The following is a 20,392-nucleotide window of genomic DNA, read 5'->3' as shown; positions in this document are numbered from 1 at the left end:
GCTATTTTTTTAAAAGAATTTAATTTTCTAATTATCTTTTGCTGGTATTTAGAAGTATAATTATTTTACATATTGGCCTATACCTAGGATTGTTGCTAAAAATTTCCATTCATTTTACTTATTTATTTATTTCTAAAATATTTTTCTCTCTATTTATTTTTAAAAATATTTACTTATTTATTTTGAGAGACAGAGAGACAGAGAGACTGAGCAGGGGAGGGGCAGAGAGAGAGGGAAAGAGAGAATCCCAAGCAGGCTCTGTGCCACCAGCACAGAGCCCAACATGGGGCTCAAACTCACGAACTGTGAGATCATGACCTGAGCTGAATTCAAGAGTTGGACACTTAACTGACTGAGCCACCCAGGTGCCCCTTGTTTATTTTCTTAAGTAGGCTTCATGCCCAATGTGGGGCTTAAACTCACAACCCCACAATCAAGAGTCACATGCTCCACTGACTGAGCCAGCCAGGCTCCCCTCTCGTTCAATTTAGTAAGTAATTTAAAGATCTAAAGTATTTTCTACCTGTACAATCATATTACCTAAGAAGAATGATACTTCTGTTTCTTCCTTTTCAGTCCTTATTCCTTTTAATTCTTTTTCTTGCCTTATACTGGCTAGGCTCTCTGGTATTATCTTGAAATTCATCTTATTACTGGTATTATCTAGTATTATTGTCTTGTTATTGATATCAGAGAAAGTATTCAATGATTCACTATTAAGTATGATGTTTGCTGAAGGTTTTGTTTCAAATGGTACTGTTTATTTATTATTTATACTCTTATTCCTAGTTTGCTAAGAGTTTTTATTAGAAACCAGTGGTAAGTATTTTAAATATTTTTTTATAGCCACTGAGATGATGAAATAATTTAGAACTTTAATCTGTTAATGTGAGAAGTTTGTTGATTTATTTTTCTAATGTTAAACCTATTTTGCATTCCTGGGGCAAATCCAGCTTGTTCATGATATATTATCCTTTCTAGATATTACTAGCTTAGATTTGATAAAATTTTAAGATTTTTACATCTATGTTTATGAGTGAGACGATTGCCCTGTGATTTTTCTTTCTCATGTTATTTTTGTTGGGTTTTGATCTCAAGGTTTGTCTAGCCAGTGTTAGCCAACCATTTTTCGTTATTTCCTCTATCATGAGAATATTTAGATAATTTTTCCTAATCTCTCTCCCATGAAATTTTAATACTACTGATAGAGTTCTGTTTATATACTGTGGAGTTCTATTTATATACTGTAGGTATATCTTGATTTGTAATAAAAAGAGTAAGATTTTTTTCGCCCCCTCAGAGTCAATTTTCACTCCCTTGGGGATGATATTGTCTCATTGAGAATGCATGATCTAGCCTCACAAAATGGATTGGACTGTTCTCCTATCTTTTGCTTTTAAAAAAAAAATTTAAATGACATTATTTAGGAAGACTGATTGATATAAATTTCATTTATCTCTTGTTATTTATTTAGGAGAACTTTGAACAAAACCACCAGCCTCTGCGGAGAGAACAGGAGAAACATCAGGAACATGTGCAGCAGTCTAAAAAAAATCTGAGAGAGGTAAAAAAACAATCCTTTACTTAATAGTAGCTTTTACCAACTATTTTGTTTGAATATATTAAAATGTATAGATTCGTGATGTGAAAATTATAAAATTGTGCATAAAAGTATTATAAACACACCACAAAAATTTGAGAAGAAAGAAGTTAATACTGATTTTTATTGAATGTATCAAAATTTAAACAGCGTGTGTTATATCCCTTGAAAAATCACTTTGGGATAATACATACTTCTTCCCAAATATGTTTGGAGCCCTTTTTGTGGGTAGTCCTTTAATATACAGCACATTGTTTTGAGTATAATCAATTCTCTTCATAGAATTAATTTTTTGATCTGAGGAAATGTTATTAAGCACTAAATCCAGTGAATAAAGTATTTGCTGGGAATTTAACCACAGGAAGTAACCCAAGATAAATATATGTGGTTGAAACTGTATATCATAGCGGGTTGTTTTGTTTTGTTTTTTGATTTTTTTTTTTTTTTTTTTTTGAGAGAGAAAGAGAGAGAGAGAAAGAGAGCGTGTGCACATGCACGTGCACAAGCGGGAAGGAGAGAGAGAATCTTAAGCAGGTTCTGCACTCAGCGCAACCCTGAGATCATGACCCCAGCTGAAATCAAGAGACTGTCACTCAACCAACTGAGCCACTCAGGCACCCCTCATAGTGTTGTTTTAAATAGCAAAATTTGGAGACTACCAAATGCTTAAGTGATTATATAAATCATGTTGCACCCACTCTGGAACATTATATAGACTTTAAAAATTATCGTTACAGAATCGGCGCTGTTATGTGGGAAAATGTTTCTCATACAATGTTAAGTGAAAAAGCCAGACAGAAACATATACATAGATTGGGATTATGACTATGTAAAAAATATCTATAAATAAAAAATATTGCAAGGATATATACCGATACACTAGCAGTTTTGTTATGTATATGGTATTTTGGTTGTCTTCTTATCTTTTAGAAAAATTTGTATAACGACTACATAAATTAATACATATTTGGGGATCAAAAGCAAGGTATAATTGAGACTGAATTTCTTAGCTCTTAAAATGCTTTGAAAATAATTACAGGGGTGCCTGGGTGGCTCAGTTGGTTAAGCATCCAACTCTTGATTTTGGCTCAGGTCATGATCTCATGGTTTGTGAGTTCAAGCCTTGTATCATGCTCTGTGCTGACAGCATAGAGCCTACCTGGGATTCTGTCTCCCTCTCTCTCTGCCTTTCCCCTGCTTGCTCTCTATTTCTCTCTCAAGATAAATAAAAATAAACTTAAAAATAAAGAGCAAGGTATAATTGAGACTGAATTTCTTAGCTTTTAAATGCTTTGAAAACAATTGCAGAAAAGGAGCTGGAGCTGTAAACATGATTTGAGTGTGTGCACATCTTGAAATTAAATGAAATACGTTATGTGAATGAATTTTATAAACTGTATTTAATGGACTGTATACATGAGGATGACTTTCTCTCTTTTTTCCAGATGATACTCACTTCTATGATAAAGTTTCTATTTTTTATAATTCAATAATTTAAATTATATATTTAATTTAATATAATTATATGTATAAATTATATAATTTAAATAATAATCTCTTAGATTAGGTTGAACTATATGAAGTTGTACGTTTATAGTGGAAAAAGATTAAATATCACCAACTTTATATGGTTTAACTTAATAAAAGAAATACATATAAATGAAATACTGTTTGCTACTTTCCTTTATTAGCTTTCAAACGCTTGTAGGAAATAGTGCAGTGTTATAAGAGTACATTTAATTTTTGTTTTATGACTAAAAGTAGTTTTATTTCAGTCCCATAATGAAGACCTGGAAAAAGATAAAACATCACAAAACTGCCTAGAGAGAAATGCAGAACAAGTAGCAGAGAGGTTAGGGATGGCCCAAGAAGAAATCCGAAGGCTCACTGATGAGCTACAAGGGAAGGAGAAAGAACAGAGTAAATTAGGTAAGTTGTGGCTACAGAGGAACATTTCTGACCATGTTTTAATTATATATTATATATGATACATTATATATTATATTATGTATTATATTATATATAATATTATATATTATATATATTATAGTTGACATTTTCTCAGGATAGAATTTGAGTACATTGAGGGAAAAAAATCTCATTTTGATAAACAGCTTCTTTTTCTCCAGTGTCCAGAAATGTTTTACTGAAGCATAAGCATAACCTACCTACCAAAATGCTTAAGTCCCAAGTTTACACCATGCCGTGCAACAGATTCCCAGAAAACCCCTTTGTTTCTTCCTTCTAGGTCTACATCTTACTCAGAAGTAACTTTTAGCATTATTTCTGAGTTTTGATTGCAGGCAATACACATTCTTAAATTGGGTTTGTTTCTCTTGTTCAATCTTATGTTTGTGAGATTCCTTCATGTCATTGCACGTAGCCGTAGTTTATTCACTTATGCTGGTTGTGTATATTCCACTGAATAAATATTCTACAGTTTATGTTATCTAGCCATTCTACTGTTGATGGATATTTACATTGCTTCCACTTGTGGCCTATTACGGATAGTGCTGCTATGAATATTCTTGGACTTACCGACACATTTCTGTTTGTGATATACCTAATTATTGGATCAAAGGGTTATGTGTAGATTCTACTTTGGTAGGTAGCTGCCATACTGTCTTCCAAATAGTTGTATTAATTTAAGCTCTCCTCACTTGTATGTGAGACTTTGTGAGTACTTGATATTGTCTATCTTACTAACTTTGCCTTTTCTGGTGAGTGGGTAGTGGTATTTAGTTATGGCTTTAATTTGCATTTCGCAAATGGCTAATGAAGTTGAAAACCCTCTCATAATTTGTTGTTATTGTTGTTGTTGCTCATTTGAATATACTATTTTGTGAAGTACCTGCTCAAGTCTCATGTATATTTTTCTATTGGGTGGTATCTTTTATTAATTTGTACAATTTCATTTTTTTTCTTTTTTTTTTAAGTTTACTTATTTTTGAAAGAGAGAGTGCAAGGTGGGGGAGGGATAGAGAGAGGGAGAAAAAGAGAGAGAAAGGGAGAGAGAGATTGAGCAGGGGAGGAGCAGAGAGAGGGAGAGAGAGAATGCCAAGCAGGCTCTGTGCTGTCTGTGCAGAGCCCAACGAGGGGCTCTATCTCAGAAACTGTGAGATTGTGACCTGAGCCGAAATCAAGAGTTGGATGCTCCACCGACTGAGCCACCCAGGCGCCCCTAATTTGTAAAAGTTCTTTATATATCCTTGGGACTGTCAGCTGGGTCAGCCAGTTGGCGGAGCACGCAACTCTTGATCTCAGGGTCATGAGTCCAAGCCCCATGCTGAGTGTTGAGATTACTTAATAAAAAATTTTTTAGTTAATTCTTTATGTATTCTGGATATGACCTTTTATTGGTTCTAAATGTTACGTTGGAGTTTTTGCTATATCGAAATGCTAATATTTATCAAGTCAGGTTTAACACAGTTATTTTGTATGGCTTCTAGGTTTTCACTCATAAAGCCTTTTCTATATCACTATAAGATTATTGAAATGTTCATCTCTATGGTGTTTTATTGTGCTTTTATGGTTTCATTGTTTATATTTCAATCTTTGCTTTATCAATAATTTATTTTAGTATAAAGTTTAAACTTTTAAAACTATCCCCTTTCTATTTAATAATTTACAATGATTATGAAATTAGGCTGATTTTCTTTTTTTTTTTTTTTTTAATTTTTTTTTTCAACGTTTTTTATTTATTTTTGGGACACAGAGAGACAGAGCATGAACGGGGGAGGGGCAGAGAGAGAGGGAGACACAGAATCGGAAACAGGCTCCAGGCTCCGAGCCATCAGCCCAGAGCCTGACGCGGGGCTCGAACTCACGGACCGCGAGATCGTGACCTGGCTGAAGTCGGACGCCCAACCGACTGCGCCACCCAGGCGCCCCAAAATTAGGCTGATTTTCAAATGCAGCATATAGGTTTCTTTAGGATCATATCTTTAAAGGGTTAAATGTATAAAACAGTAATTATTCTGCCAAACTGATCGTGGGTTTAAAAACAATATCAGGAGGGTTGAGATTTTGTTAAGTATGTGTTTTAAATAATGAACACAAATGAAATTTTTGGAATATGGAATTTTTCTATATCCTAATAGGGTATATACACCATTATATATATTTCTTAAAATTCACCGAACCATACACCGATAAGGGTGAATTTTACTGGATGCAAGTTAGAAACCCAATTTTAAAAAATTTTTGAAAAGAAATTCGGCTATGTGAGTATGATGAGAAGCAGTCTTTGCTGCTTGCAATACAGAAGGAAAGAGGAAAAGCAGGACACCCATTCCTTTTAGTCACATTTGGACACAACGGAACTCAATCACATGGCACTCTGTTCCATCAGCAGTGGTTGGTCTGGTAGATCCTAAACTATTAACTGAAAGTTGTCACCACAGTAAGTATACTGGGGGGCTGTTGGGAAGCTGAATTAGCAAGTCCTTTAAAAACATATGTCGTATCATGGGGCACCTGGGTGGTTCAGTCGGCTGAGCATCCGACTTCGTCTCAGGTCATGATATCATGGTTTGTGAATTCGAGCCCTGCGTTGGGCTCTGTGCTGACAGCTCAGAGCCTGGAACCTGTTTTGGATTCTGTCTCCTCTCTCTGCCCCTCCCTACTCGTGCTGTGTCTCTCTGTGTCTCAAAAATAAATAAACGTAAAAAAAAAAAAAGTTTAAAAACATGTAGTATCAAAAAAATTAAAATAAAATATATGTAGTACCAAAGTGTGCCCTAGATATAACTTCTTGAGTCATCGGTTTACAAGTCAGAATGTATTCCTAGGTAAATGTGTTATACAACAGTGTTTACCAAGTATCAGTCTACTTTCAACACTCTTTTTTTTTTTTTTTTTTTTTTTTTTTTTTGAGAGAGAGGGCGCAAGTGAGCAAGGGACAGAGAGAGGGAGAGAGAGGGAAGTGGGGCTCACCTGATGCAGGGCTCCAGTTTTACCTGAAGTGGGACTTATGTTCACCCAAAGTCAGATGCTTAAAACCGAGCCACCCAGGTACCCCCAAACTGACTCTTCAAAAAAAAAATTTTTTTTTTAAGTTTATTTAGTTTTGAGAGAGAGACAGAGACAGAGACAGAGACAGAGTGTGAGTTGGGGAGGGTCAGAGAGAGAGGGAGGCACAGAATCTGAAGCAGGCTCCTGGCTCTGAGCTGTCAGCACAGAGCCTGAAAAGGGGCTTGAACTCCTGAGCCATGAGACCATGACCTGAAGTCAGAAGATGCTTAACTGACTGAGCCACCCAGGTGCCCCCAAACTGACCCTTAAATGAAGGACTCTATTTTAGCTTAATCTCTACCTCTGTCTATATCACATCCAAAACCTTGGATGGGAATGAAAAATTTTGGACAATAACAAAGATATTCTTCAAGAATAAAAAAAGAGGGTCACCTGGGTGGCTCAGTCGGTTAAGTGTCTGACTTCGGCTCAGGTCATGATCTCATGGTTTGTGGCTTCAAGCCCCGTGTCAGGCTCTGGGCTCTGCTGACAGCTCGGAGCCTGGAGCCCACTTCGGATTCTGTGTCTCCATCTCTCTACCCCTCCCCTGCTCGACTCTTTATCTCTCTTTCAAAAATAAATAAGCATTAAAAAAAAAAAGAATAAAAAAAGAATTAATGTCAAATATTTATAGTATTCTTCAATAAATAAATTATATGAAAAAGATGAATTTTTTTTCATTTAAGGGAATTATTAACCAGTTATAATGTGTGGACTTTACTCGATACTGACTGAAACAAATTTTTAACATTTGTGAAAAAAATTGGAAATGTGGATATTTACTGGATATGTAAGGAATTGCTAAATTTTCTTAACCACATGTGTATTGAATGTTTAAAAAGACTTCTTTTAGAGATATATAGTGAAATATTTATGGTTGAACAATATGTCTAGGATTTGCTTTTATAAAGACCCCTGTACCACACCCACACACAAAAAATAACTCAAAATGGATCACAAAGCTAAATATAAGAGTTAAAACTGTAAAACTCTTAGAAGAAAACATAGTAACTCTTCATGATCTTGGATTAGGCAATGATATTTTAGTAGAGCACCAAAAGCAAAAGTGGTAAGAGAAAAACTAATAAATTGGACTCAGTCAAAATTTGAAACTTTTTACAAATTAAGTTATTTATTTATTTTAAGAGAGAATCCTAAGCATGCTCTACTCTGTCAACACAGGGCCCAATGCGGGGCTTGATCCCATGAACTGTGAGATCATGATCTGAGCCAAAATCAAGAGTCAGACACTTAACTGACTGAGCCACCCAGGTGTCCCCTAAATTGAAACTTCTATACTTCAAAATACAACATCAAGGGACACTTGGCTGGCTCAGTCAGTAGAGCATGTGACTCTTGATCTTGGGGTTGTGAGTTCAGGTCCCATGTTGGGTATAGAGATTACTTAAGAAATAAAACATATTTTTTAATTTTTAAAAGTTTTATTTATTTATTTTGAGAAAGAGAGAAAGAGAGCATGAGCATGGGAGGGACAGAAAATGTGAGAGAGAATCCCAAGCAGACTCTGTGCTCAGCATGGAGCCCAACACAGGGCTCCAACTCACAAACCACGAGATCATGACCTTACCCAAAATCAAGAGTCAGACACTTAACCAGCTGAGCCACCCAGGAACCCCTTAAGAAATAAAATCTTTAAAAAAACAAAACAAAACAAAACAACATCTGAATGTCCCAATCAGATGTGAATATTTCTATTCATCAGTTTTTTGGATTTGTTTTATATTAATAGTGACACAAATAAATAATGATATTATTGTCATGAATCTAATATTTGCAGCTAGATGAATAATTATGTGACTCATTAAATCATAAAAGGAAAACAATTGTATTTCTATATGCTATCAAGAAACTATTGAGGGGTGCCTGGCTGATTCAGTCAAGGGAAACCTGATTTTTGATCTTGGGGTTGTGGGTTCGAGCCCCATGTTGGGTGTAGAGATTACTTAAAATCTTTTAAAAAAAGAACTATTGAGAAATGAGATAAAAATTACCACTTGCAATATCAAAAAAAAAAAAAAAAAAAAAAACAACCAACATCAAGAAAGTGAAAAAGACAACTCACAGACTAGAAGAAAATGTTTGCAAATCATGTTTGATACAGGACTTATATTTAGAATATGTAAAGAATTCTGATAATAGTAAAAGAAAGCTTGATTTAAAAATGAGCAAAATATTTGGGTAGACATTTCTCTGGAGAAGATATATGAAAAGATGCTCAATATCATTAGTCACGAGGGAAGTGCAAATTCAAACCACAATGAGATACCAGTACACACACACTAGAATGGCTATAAAAAACCAAAAACAAACAAAAAAAACCCAAAACAAAGCATGACAAGTGTTGGTAAGGATGTGGAAAGATTAGAACCTTCATATATTACTGACGGGAATGTAAAATGGTGCAGACACTGGAAAATAATTTGACAGTTTCTCAAGATGTTAGATGTAGAATTATCATGTGGCCCATCAATTTAACTCTTAGGTATCTACCCAAGAGAAATGTGCGTGCGAATGTTCAGAGCACTATTTACAATAGCCAAAAGATAGAAGTGACCCAAATGTCTCTCATTGGATGAATGGATAAACAAAATGTGATACAGTAATTCTTTGTAGGAAATAGTTAACAGAGACCTGACACTGCTGTCCTTAGAAAGGCATGCTTGTGAGGTCAGCCCTTGACTAGCATCTGGGAACTTGGATTTTGGGAGTGTTCCCACCATTCCCTAACTGATAATAGGGGCTCACTGTGCCTAAACTGTTTGTGCAAACAGTGTGGTTTATACTTATATAGGGTCCCAGGATACAATTTCAAGGTGGGAGAGGGGTGTTTCTCTCACACCACCCAGCAATTCTTGGACATCATTTGGGTGTCCTACGTTTCAACTTAATTCTGACACTATTTACCTTTAATTCTGACGCTGTCTACCTGAAGATAGTGTCAGATTGTACAGGCTAAGGCTCAGTCTTGTAAGACTGCTACCCTCCTTCAGATGCCAGTTGCAAGCCTAGGGTATCGCCTGTGCTTCTGACCAACTGGCTACAGATTGGAATTTCCAATTACCCCCTCCTTGGGTTTGATGAATTTGCTTGAGTGGCTCATAGAACTCAGAGAAATATTTAATTTGCTAGATTACTGGTTTATTATGAAAGGATATAACTTAGGAATAGCCGGATGGAAGAGATGCATAGGGCAAAGTATGGGGATGGTGTGCAGAGCTTCCATGTCCTCTCTGAATACACCATCCTTCCCAAACTTCCATGTGTTCAGCAACCCAGAAGCTCTCCAAACCCTCTCCTTCTGGGTTTTTACAGAGGTTTCACTACAGGCATGGTTGATTAAATCATTGGCTATTGGTAATTGATTCAACCTCTTGCTCCTCTCCTGTCCCTGGAGGTCAGAGGATAGGACCTCTAATCCCATGGTTGGTTCTCCTGGAAACCAGCCCCTGTTGTTAATTGCTGGCCAAAAGTCACCTCATTAACATAAGATGGCTTTATTGCTCTCATCGCTTAGGAAATGCCAAGGGTTTTAGGATCTCTGTGCCAGAAATGGGTTGAAGATAAGGTCAAATGTATATTTCTAATCACAAAGTGCAGTATCACAGTGCTCAATACCTGCCTTCCTTCTGAGAATCTGGAATTTTGGTACCTGGTGGGCAGAAGTGGTATATATGTGACTAGCTAGCCCCAAACAAAAACCTTGGGCACTGAATCTCTAATGAACTCCCCTGATAGAAGATACTTCACATGTATGATCAGTTTGTTGCTGGAGAAATTAACCACACCCTGTGTGACTCCACTGGAGAAGACTCTTGGAAGCTGGAGCCTGATTTCCTCTGGCCTTTGCCCCATGCACCTTTTATCTTTGCCGATTTTGCTTTGTATCCTTTTGTTGTAGTATCAGCTGTGACTATTAGTATATCTTTAGTCCAGTGAGGCAAGTCCTAAGAGTCACCAAACCTGGGAGTGATTTAGGGGACTCCAAACACTCATGCAATGGAAGACAACGTGCCTGTAAAAACCAAATACTTAACGCTTGCTACAACATGGATGAATCTCAAAAACATAATGCTAAGTAAAGAAGTCAGATGCAAAAGGTCACATATTGTATGATTATATTTATATGAAGTGTCCAGAAAAGGCAAAGTAGATTAATGGTTGCCCAGAGCTAAGAGTGGGAATTAGGGTTAACTAAATGGGCATGAGGTTTCTCAATGGGGTGATAGAAATGTTCTAAAATCAGATTGTGGTGGGTTTCACAAATGTAAATATACTAAAAGTCATTTAATAGTACACTTTAAAAAGGCAAATTTTATGGTATATAAATTGCACCTCAATAAAGCTGTTAAAAATAGAAGAAGTGGTGGAAATAGATGTATTAGATAGAAATCTAAGATGGTCTCCACGAGCCTCACCTGGTATACACATACCTTTTCCAAGTTATTCAAAAATCAACTACAATATAGATGCTGCTATGAAGAGCTTTTGCAGATGTAGTTAAGGTCCCAAATCAATTGGCTTTAAGAAAGAGAGATTATCCTAAGTGAGACTGACCTGATCAGGCGAGCCCTCAAAAGAGATTAGGCTTTTCCCTGAAGAAGATATCCAAAGTGTGAGAAGGATTTGATGTGAGGTAAATTCTCCTTTGCTGACTTTGAAGATGGAAGAGACCACGTGGCAAAGAATGTTGGTTGCTTCTAAAAGCTGATAGACCTCCCAGGCTAACAGTTAGCAAGGAGATGGGGACTTCAGTCCTACAACCATGGGACTGAATTCAGCCTGCAGCCTGAGTGAGCTTGGAACTACATTCTTTCCCAATCCCTCAGAGATGAACACACCCAGCTCATACCCAGCTCATACCTTGATTTCAGCCTCTCACGAATCTTGAGATCATGACATGAGCCAAAATCAAGAGTTAGACACTCAACCAACTGAGCCGCCCAGGTACCCTCATTTTAAGTCACTGAGTTGTGGTGATTTGCTTTACAGCATTAGAAAACTAGTGTATGATAGTTATGGACATAAATGAAACAAGATTGGCCATGGCTTGATAATTGTTAAAAGCTGGATGATTTTAAAAAAAGCGGGATGATAGATATAGGTGTTTCCATAACTGTTCTATCTACTTGTGTATATGTTGGAAATTTTCTTTAATAAAAAAAAGTTCTTAAAAAAATACCCAGGGCAACCACTAAAAGGAGTAGACTTAGAAAATAAAACTGTCAAACAGTAGAGAGGTCATAGAAACTTGGTCATAAAACCAACACAGTTTTGGAAATATTACTAGTTTAAATGCTCTGAGAGAGAGCTATGATTTTCAAATATCTGTGTGGACATGACAGGAGATGCTAACCTGGCAGTACGAGTTCATGCATTTGGTGGTCTCTGATATACCTGACTTTGGTATATGACATATTTGGTGTATGTGTTATTGTAGAAATAGGTTTGTTTTTTTTTAAGTGGAAATTAAATCTCGTGTTCACAGAACCTCTCAATTACCTCCTCGGTACTTTAAGCTTCCATTAAAAAATTTATTGTGTAGAGTAAATTCTGAGCTCTCTAAGGCTTTTCTGGTTTGCCTCCTGCGTATCTATCCAGCTTCCTACCCCACATTTCCCCTAATCCTTTGCTCTGTAGGCCCAAGCAGTATCAGACTACATATAGTCCCCAGAACACTCAATGTTCTCTCCTACCCATTCTCTTTCATTTATGCTCTTCACTGTCTCTGAAACATCCTCCCACCTGCTATCATTCTACTCCCTCTCTTTCCATAGATGAACACTTAGGAAAATCATTGTTCTAGTAAAACAGAGTAATTCTTACATCTCTGGCACAGTGTAGTCAAACAGACCTGAGTTCAGATCTCAGATTTACCATTTGCTTGTTGTGTGACATTGAGCAAGTTGGTTAATTCTTCTGAGCCTCCCTTATCTTATCTATAAAATGAGAATGCTAATATCTACTCTGAAGGTTTGTTATAATGTTAATACATCTGACACTAGTAACTGCTGTTGCCAGTAGCAGTGGCAGTAATAGTATTGTTAGGGTCAGAATCTAATTTTAGGTGAATCTGGTAGATTAGACTAGGATTTACTCCAAAGAACTGAGCGTTTTGGGGTCAATAATGAGACATGCACGATTGTGCTGATGTACTTACTTTGTGATTAGGAATGATCTCATAAGATTCACCTTAGTCTCTTACCTCTCGGAGGTTCTTCATCCTGACATAGGAAGCCAACCAGACATACCATTGGTGATGACTAGACTCCAGGAGGCCAAATGATAAAACCTGGATTAGAAAATGCAAATCCGGTTGACTCCAATGCTCCATGTTCTTGCCCTCTACCATTCTGCCATCTTCATATAATTCTTGAATAGTATCAAAAGATACTTCCTGAAATTCTGTTGTTTTGATATTTCTAGCAACTACTGGTAAAATTCTAAATATTACTAATTGCAGGAACTAATTTTAATATTTCTGAGTATAGTTTTCTTTTTTTAAAGCTGATAGTACCATGCTTAAAAAGTTTAGCTTTTTTCTATTTGTTTATAGTAGTCCCAAATTCTTCAGCATGGAATCTAGTTAGGGAAACAGAAATATTATCAGATCAGATAATCAGGAATAATAATAAGGTGCAGCAGGAACACTAAAAGGAGTCTGGAAAAGCTTCCTGGAGGTGACATTTATGCAGAAACTTAAAGGAAAATCAGCAGAAACAGAGTGTTCCGAAACAGGAGACCACTTCAGATTTGATCATTACACTAACCATTCACTCCTTACAGAAATATTTTGTTTCTTTTTTCTTTAGACTCTGCACTTAAGAAGGCTCAACTAGAAATAGAACACTTGAAAGAAAATTTGATAAAGCTGAAAGAGAATGGTGAGTCATGCATGTTAGTAGATATAATGTTTAATAATACATTAAACAATAATTTAATATGTATTAAATATGTTTTAATATAATAATATCTTTAATAATAATACTAATAAAGCACTATTGCCATTGTTATTACTTATTTCTACTACTATTACCTTACTTATCACTTACTGCTTACTAAGTAACAGGTATTCTCCCAGGCACTTTATATGCATGAACTCTAATCCTCACAACCCTTCCAAGTAGTATTATCATTCCCATTTCAAACACAAAAAAACTGAGTTATGGAAGGTTAAGTGAGTTATCCAATAGCTACATTAAGTATTAATGAATTAAGTAATGCAGAGGGAGTATTAGAACCCATGTATCTGGGTTAGTCAGATACTCATGTATCTGACTCCAAAACCTGTGGTCAACACCAATAATACCTATTTTGCCCCTGACATCAAGACACCTTATGATGAATTTAACAATACTTCACACACACGTGTTCACTGGGAAGCCAATAGGCTTGGAATCCATGGTGAATTAGTTAACCTGTCCCTGGCTTGACTGTAAAAATGCTACCAGATATAAATAATACAACAAAAGTTGAGTGTTGTAATGGTAGCAACTACAAAAATAATTAAAAACGTGTTACCAGTTTTAAATAATTCTAAAATTGAGCTTACCCGGTGATACTGTGATTTATAATAAGAAATTTGTATTTAGTCTTTGGCCCTGTTTCTGACACCAAGCTTCTAAAACCCTGCAAATTTCCCATGTGGAAATTTGTTAATGAGGACTCTTGGAAAGCCCCTGGTTTACCAATGCTGGAAGGGAACAGGGCTGGAGACAGAGTTTAGTCACCAATGGCCAATGGATTTAATTACTCATGCCTATGAATGAAGCCTTTATAAAAACCCCAAAGGACAGGGTCTGGAGAGCTTCTGGTCAGTGAACACATGGAGATTTGGGGAGAGTGGTGTCCACAGAGAGGACATGGAAACTCCTCACCCCTTTACTCATACTTTGCCCTGTGCATTTCTTCTATCTGGCTATTCTTGAGTTATATCTTTTTATAATAAACTGGCAATCTAGTGAGTAAAATGTTTCTCTGAATTCTGTGAGCCACTCTAACAAAGTAATCAGACCAAGATGGGGGTCGTGGCAACCTCTGATTTATAACCAGTCAGTCAGAAGCACACGTAACAACATGAGCTTGCCATTGGCATCTGAAGTGGCGAACATTCTTGCGGGACCGAACCCTTAACCTGTGCAATCTGATGTTATCTCCAGCTAGATAGTGTCAGAATTGAGTGGAATTATAGGATGCCTGGCTGGTGTCCAATAATTGCTTGGATGTATAGGAGAAAAGAGCCCTTACATTGTAATTGGTGATCAGGATTGTTAACCCTCCTTTTCAAAAGTATGTGATACAGTTATAAACACTGCCTCCTTAGTAATTGATAGAACAATAAAACAAAATCAGTAAAGATATGGAAGACTTAAGAACACTACCAGCCAACATGATAATTATAGAAATTGATAATTATGGAAATTTTTGATAATTTCTATAATTGATAATTATAGCAAACTCCACCAGATCACACATTCTTTTCAAGTATGCATGGAATGTTCACAAGGAGAGACCATACTGAGCCATAAAATACATTTCTGTGGAAGAACTGAAATCACAAATTATGTTCTCTGACCATAATAGAATTAAACTGAAAAGCAATAACAGAAGTATGTTTTAAAAATCCCCAAATATCACAATTGCACCAAGAAGCATAAAATACCTAGGAATAAATCTAACCAAAGATGTAAAAGATCTGTATGCTTAAAACTATAGAAAGCTTATGAAGGTAATTGAAGAAGATATAAAGAAATGGAAAGACATTCCCTGCTCATGGATTGGAAGAATAAATATTGTCAAAATGTCAATAGTACCCAAAGCTATCTACACATTCAATGCAATCCCAATCAAAATTGCACCAGCATTCTTCTCGAAACTAGAACAAGCAATCCTAAAATTCATATGGAACCACAAAAGGCCCCGAATAGCCAAAGTAATTTTGAAGAAGAAGACCAAAGCAGGAGGCATCACAATCCCAGACCTTAGCCTCTACTACAAAGCTGTCATCATCAAGACAGCATGATATTGGCACAAAAACAGACACATAGACCAATGGAATAGAATAGAAACCCCAGAACTAGACCCACAAACGTATGGCCAACTAATCTTTGACAAAGCAGGAAAGAACATCCAATGGGTAAAAGACAGTCTCTTTAACAAATGGTGCTGGGAGAACTGGACAGCAACATGCAGAAGGTTGAAACTAGACCACTTTCTCACAGCATTCACAAAAATAAACTCAAAATGGATAAAGGACCTGAATGTGAGACAGGAAACCATCAAAACCCTAGAGGAGAAAGCAGGAAAAGACCTCTCTGATCTAAGCCATAGCAATCTCTTACTCGACACATCCCCAAAGGCAAGGGAATTAAAAGCAAAAATGAATTACTGGGACCTTATGAAGATAAAAAGTTCTGCACAGCAAAGGAAACAACCAACAAAACTAAAAGGCAGCCAATGGAATGGGAAAAGATATTTGCAAATGACATATCAGACAAAGGGCTAGTATCCAAAATCTATAAAGAGCTCACCAAACTCCACACCCGAAAAACAAATAACCCAGTGCAGAAATGGGCAAAAAACATGAATAGACACTTCTCTAAAGAAGACATCTGGATGGCCAACAGGCACATGAAAAGATGCTCAACGTCGCTCCTTATCAGGGAAATACAAATCAAAACCACACTCAGATACCACCTCACGCCAGTCGGAGTCGCCAAAATGAACAAATCAGGAGACTATAGATGCTGGTGAGGATGTGGAGAAACGGAAACCCTCTTGCACTGTTGGTGGGAATGCAAACTGGTGCAGCCACTCTGGAAAACAGTGTGGAGGTTCCTCAGAAAATTAAAAATAGACCTACCCTATGACCCAGCAATAGCACTGCTAGAAATTTACCCAAGGGATACAGGAGTACTGATGCATAGGGGCACTTGTACCCCAATGTTTATAGCAGCACTTTCAACAATAGCCAAATTATGGAAAGAGCCTAAATGTCCATCAACGGATGAATGGATCAAGAAATTGTGGTTTATATACACAATGGAGTACTACTTGGCAATGAGAAAGAATGAAATATGGCCCTGTGTAGGAACATGGATGGAACTGGAGAGTGTGATGCTAAGTGAAATAAGCCATACAGAGAAAGACAGATACCATATGTTTTCACTCTTATGTGGATCCTGAGAAACTTGACAGAAACCCATGGGGGAGGGGAAGGAAAAAAAAAAAAAAAAAAAAGAGGTTAGAGTGGGAGAGAGCCAAAGCATAAGAGACTGTTAAAAACTGAGAACAAACTGAGGGTTGATGGGGGGTGGGAGGGAGGGGAGGGTGGGTGATGGGTATTGAGGAGGGCACCTTTTGGGATGAGCACTGGGTGTTGTATGGAAACCAATTTGACAATAAATTTCATATATTGAAAAAAAAAATCTTCCTCATGAAGAAAACTCTGAGTTCAGATATCTTCACTAGTGAATTCTAAAAAACTTTTTAAAGAATAAATAATACCAATTTTACATAAATTCTTCCAGAAAATTGAAGAAGACAGAACACTTTCCATATGGGCAGCATTACCCTGATAACAAAAACCAGGCGGAAATGTTACAGTATCCCTGATGACTATAGAAGAACTTGTGAAAGTATGGAGAGTAAGAAGTAACTTTGGGAGTAGTTGTGTTTCTCCACAATGAATTGGCCAAATAAATGGCTGTGCATCTATTAATAAGAATGACATAGATGTATGTGCATGACACAAATAGATGTCCGTGATATGTTATCAGGTGAAAAAAGCAAGTTGTACAGTACTATATGCGGGACAGTGTTATTTTGGCTTTTATTTTGGGGGTCTGGGTGTATGTGTGTGTGTGCCCACAGGACTTTGATGAAGTGGTACACATTAATGTGGGGCAGTAGAGTCGTGAAGACACCGGAATAATTTTGCGTAAGTTGTAAATACCTGCTGCACTGAGTGTTTCAACTGTCAACCACCTACCCCACTATCCCAGCTCCTTCCAGCCCCTGTCTTCCCAGCCGCTAAAGGAATAATACTTGGCACTTCTCTAGAATTTTCCTCCTGAGCTCATTCTTACAGGTGAAGGCCCATGCTTTAAGAGTTGTTAAATATTTTTAATAAAACCCTTGTCTGTATGTTAGAATGTGTATATAGAATCTTTTGAAGAGTATTTACTAAGTATTAATATTATTTTGGGTGAGGGTGGTGAATAAGGGTTAGATGAGAATATTCAGTTTGAACATAACATTGTTTGTTTGTTTGTTTGTTTAACTAAAAGCCTATATTCCATTTGTGATCAGCAAAACAATATTGCATTTAAAACAAGCCATAATTCAACTGCATTTTTAAGATTTATGAAAACTAAAATTCTGGTAACCTCCAGTGTGGACAAATGGAGAGTGTCATTGTACAGAATGTAACTTTGTACAATCTTTTTGAAGATTTGTTTTGGCAGTATCTATTACATTTCCTAAATGCACATATCAGCTGATCCAGTGGTCCAATTTCTGGGGATTTGTTTTTTGGAAGTAATGTCATAAGTACCTAAAGATTGATGAAAAAGGATAATGATTTTAGAATTGTTTATAAGAGCAAGTCATTGGCAACACACCTGAATCTTCATCAGTAGGGGAAATGAACGTACTGGGCAGAATAAAATGAGAGGATGTGTTGAGACCAGTAGATTAGTAAGTGATGTATGAATAAGATGGACTAAAGTAGAGAGGAATACATTACTGATATGACACAGCTGCATACCCAAAATATATATTGAGTGAAAGAAGCCTCACACACAAAAAATATGCATATTAAGAATCCATTTGTATGAAAACCAAGAATCAGTAAAACTAATTTAAAAGTAGTTCCAAATGAGAAATGGAAAATGACTTTGTAAGGACAGTCCTGTAAAGACATCCATGATACAAAACAACAACAACAACAGCAACAACAACAAAACCCACACATCTATATGGTAAAGTTGCAGACAGATTGTGTAGCATCATTTAAATCTTTGAAAGATTCCACAAGCCAAAAAACAAATGTCTCTGTCTCTGTATATATGCACCCACCCACTGACACATATACAAGGTGGGATTGTGAATGATTTTTTTTTTTTCTTTTTGGTGTGTGTTCAGCACTTTTCAAATTAAAAAAATTACATGCTAAGAGGGGGAAAGGAAAAGGAAGCAAGGGGGGAAAAAAGGAAGAAAGGAAAAATACAAAGAATAATTAATACAGAACAGGTGATAAAGAGGGAAAACAAAGGAGACTCTTTTTTAAGTTTATTTATTTTATTTGTGTGTGTGTGTGTGTGTGTGTGTGTGTGTGTGTGAGAGAGAGAGAGAGAGAGAGAGAGAGAGAGAGGAAGCACAAGCCAAGGGAGGGGCAGAAAGGGAAAGAAAGAGAGAATCCCAAGCAGGCTCCATACCACCAGCACAGAGCCAGAGCCCTACGTGGAGCTCGAACTCACAGACTGTGAGATCATGACCTGAGCCGAAATCAAGAGTCAGACGTTTAACCAACTGTGCCACCCAGGTGTCCCAACAAAGGAGACTTTTAAGCAGAAGAAGAAAAATAAGAGAAATATATGTGGAAATGGCTAAAAAGAAACAGCTACAAATTCAGGAAAGTTTCCCATAGCAAGTTTGCAATAATAAGGAAACTGATGAGCCCTGGAAAGAGCGGGTCTTAGAGTGGACTACCATTTTTTGGGCTGTGGTGCAGGCAGAAAGATGGTTTTGATACATTAACTTGATTTAGCTTAGAAAATCTGTCCATTCACTGCTCGTGGCTCACCATTTGTTGTCTGGGGGGCCCTACCGTTGCTGAATAGAAGTGTCTAGGAGTGTATGTGGTATGTATGAGAGATAGGACCACAAGCAAGTAGGAAGATAATTTTCTCTGCTGCTGAACTTCTAGGAGGTAGGCTCCACTGCTTTAAAAGTACATCTCCTCCAAGAGCCTCTAGTGCCAAAAACCCTATCCTCAAAATATCCAGCTCTGGGGCGCCTAGGTGGCTCAGTTGGTCAAGCGTCCAACTTCGGCTCAGGTCATGATCTCATGGTCCGTGAGTTCGAGCCCCGCGTCGGGCTCTGTGCTGACAGCTCAGAGCCTGGAGCCTGCTTCAGATTCTGTGTCTCCCTCTCTCTCTGACCCTCCCCTGTTCATGCTCTGTCTCTCTCTGTCTCAAAAATAAATAAACATTAAAAAAAAAAAGTTTAAAATATCCAGCTCATTAGTCTGGTGTGAGAAACAAAAAAAACTGTGTTCTTTTCTGTTTTAGATTCAATTGACCTACAGAAAGCAAAGGAACATAATCAGAGACTGGATGAAGAAATTCTGGCTTTAAGAAATCGGGTTCGATCACTTGACTCAGAAAAAAAAGCGCTTGGAGAAGTAGTAAGTTGTTGAATGTCATTTGTTCTTAGAATTTATTTAAATGTGTATAAAATAACAATCAGCAGCTAGAGCAACATAGATCTGTATTGCCTATATATATGATTGTATATATATCTATATCTATATCTATATATCTATATATATATAGTCATTAATGAGGACTGATACTGGCGGCTATAGCATCCCAGATAGATGCCATACTGTGACTTAGATGACCTATCAGTATTTATATTTTATACATTTTAGCTGCCTGTGCTAAACAGTAATGTGACTGCTCTTATGTCAGTTTAGGACCTTTTTAATAAGGATTTAGATATCAGTTTACACTTAATTTAGCAAATAGAAATTATTAT

The 20,392-nt window shown here is 36.8% G+C and overlaps 1 protein-coding gene across 11 annotated transcripts in view; it reads left to right on the top strand.

Moving 5' to 3' along the window:
• Positions 1-20,392, top strand: part of CCDC30 (coiled-coil domain containing 30) — a 132,925-nt gene that overhangs the window by 16,979 nt on the left and 95,554 nt on the right. For all 11 annotated transcript variants that reach the window (XM_019429207.2, XM_019429211.2, XM_019429208.2 and 8 more), the window contains 4 exons: positions 1,475-1,564; positions 3,376-3,529; positions 13,444-13,515; positions 19,924-20,039. In XM_019429207.2, the coding sequence (XP_019284752.2) occupies positions 1,475-1,564; positions 3,376-3,529; positions 13,444-13,515; positions 19,924-20,039 (432 nt within the window). The remainder of the gene's footprint in view (positions 1-1,474; positions 1,565-3,375; positions 3,530-13,443; positions 13,516-19,923; positions 20,040-20,392) is intronic.

Source organism: Panthera pardus, unplaced genomic scaffold, assembly GCF_024362965.1.
Source record: "Panthera pardus isolate Hobbes unplaced genomic scaffold, ASM2436296v1 HiC_scaffold_11, whole genome shotgun sequence".
Classification (NCBI taxonomy): domain Eukaryota; kingdom Metazoa; phylum Chordata; class Mammalia; order Carnivora; family Felidae; genus Panthera; species Panthera pardus.
This window is presented reverse-complemented; position numbering and strand designations above follow the sequence as displayed.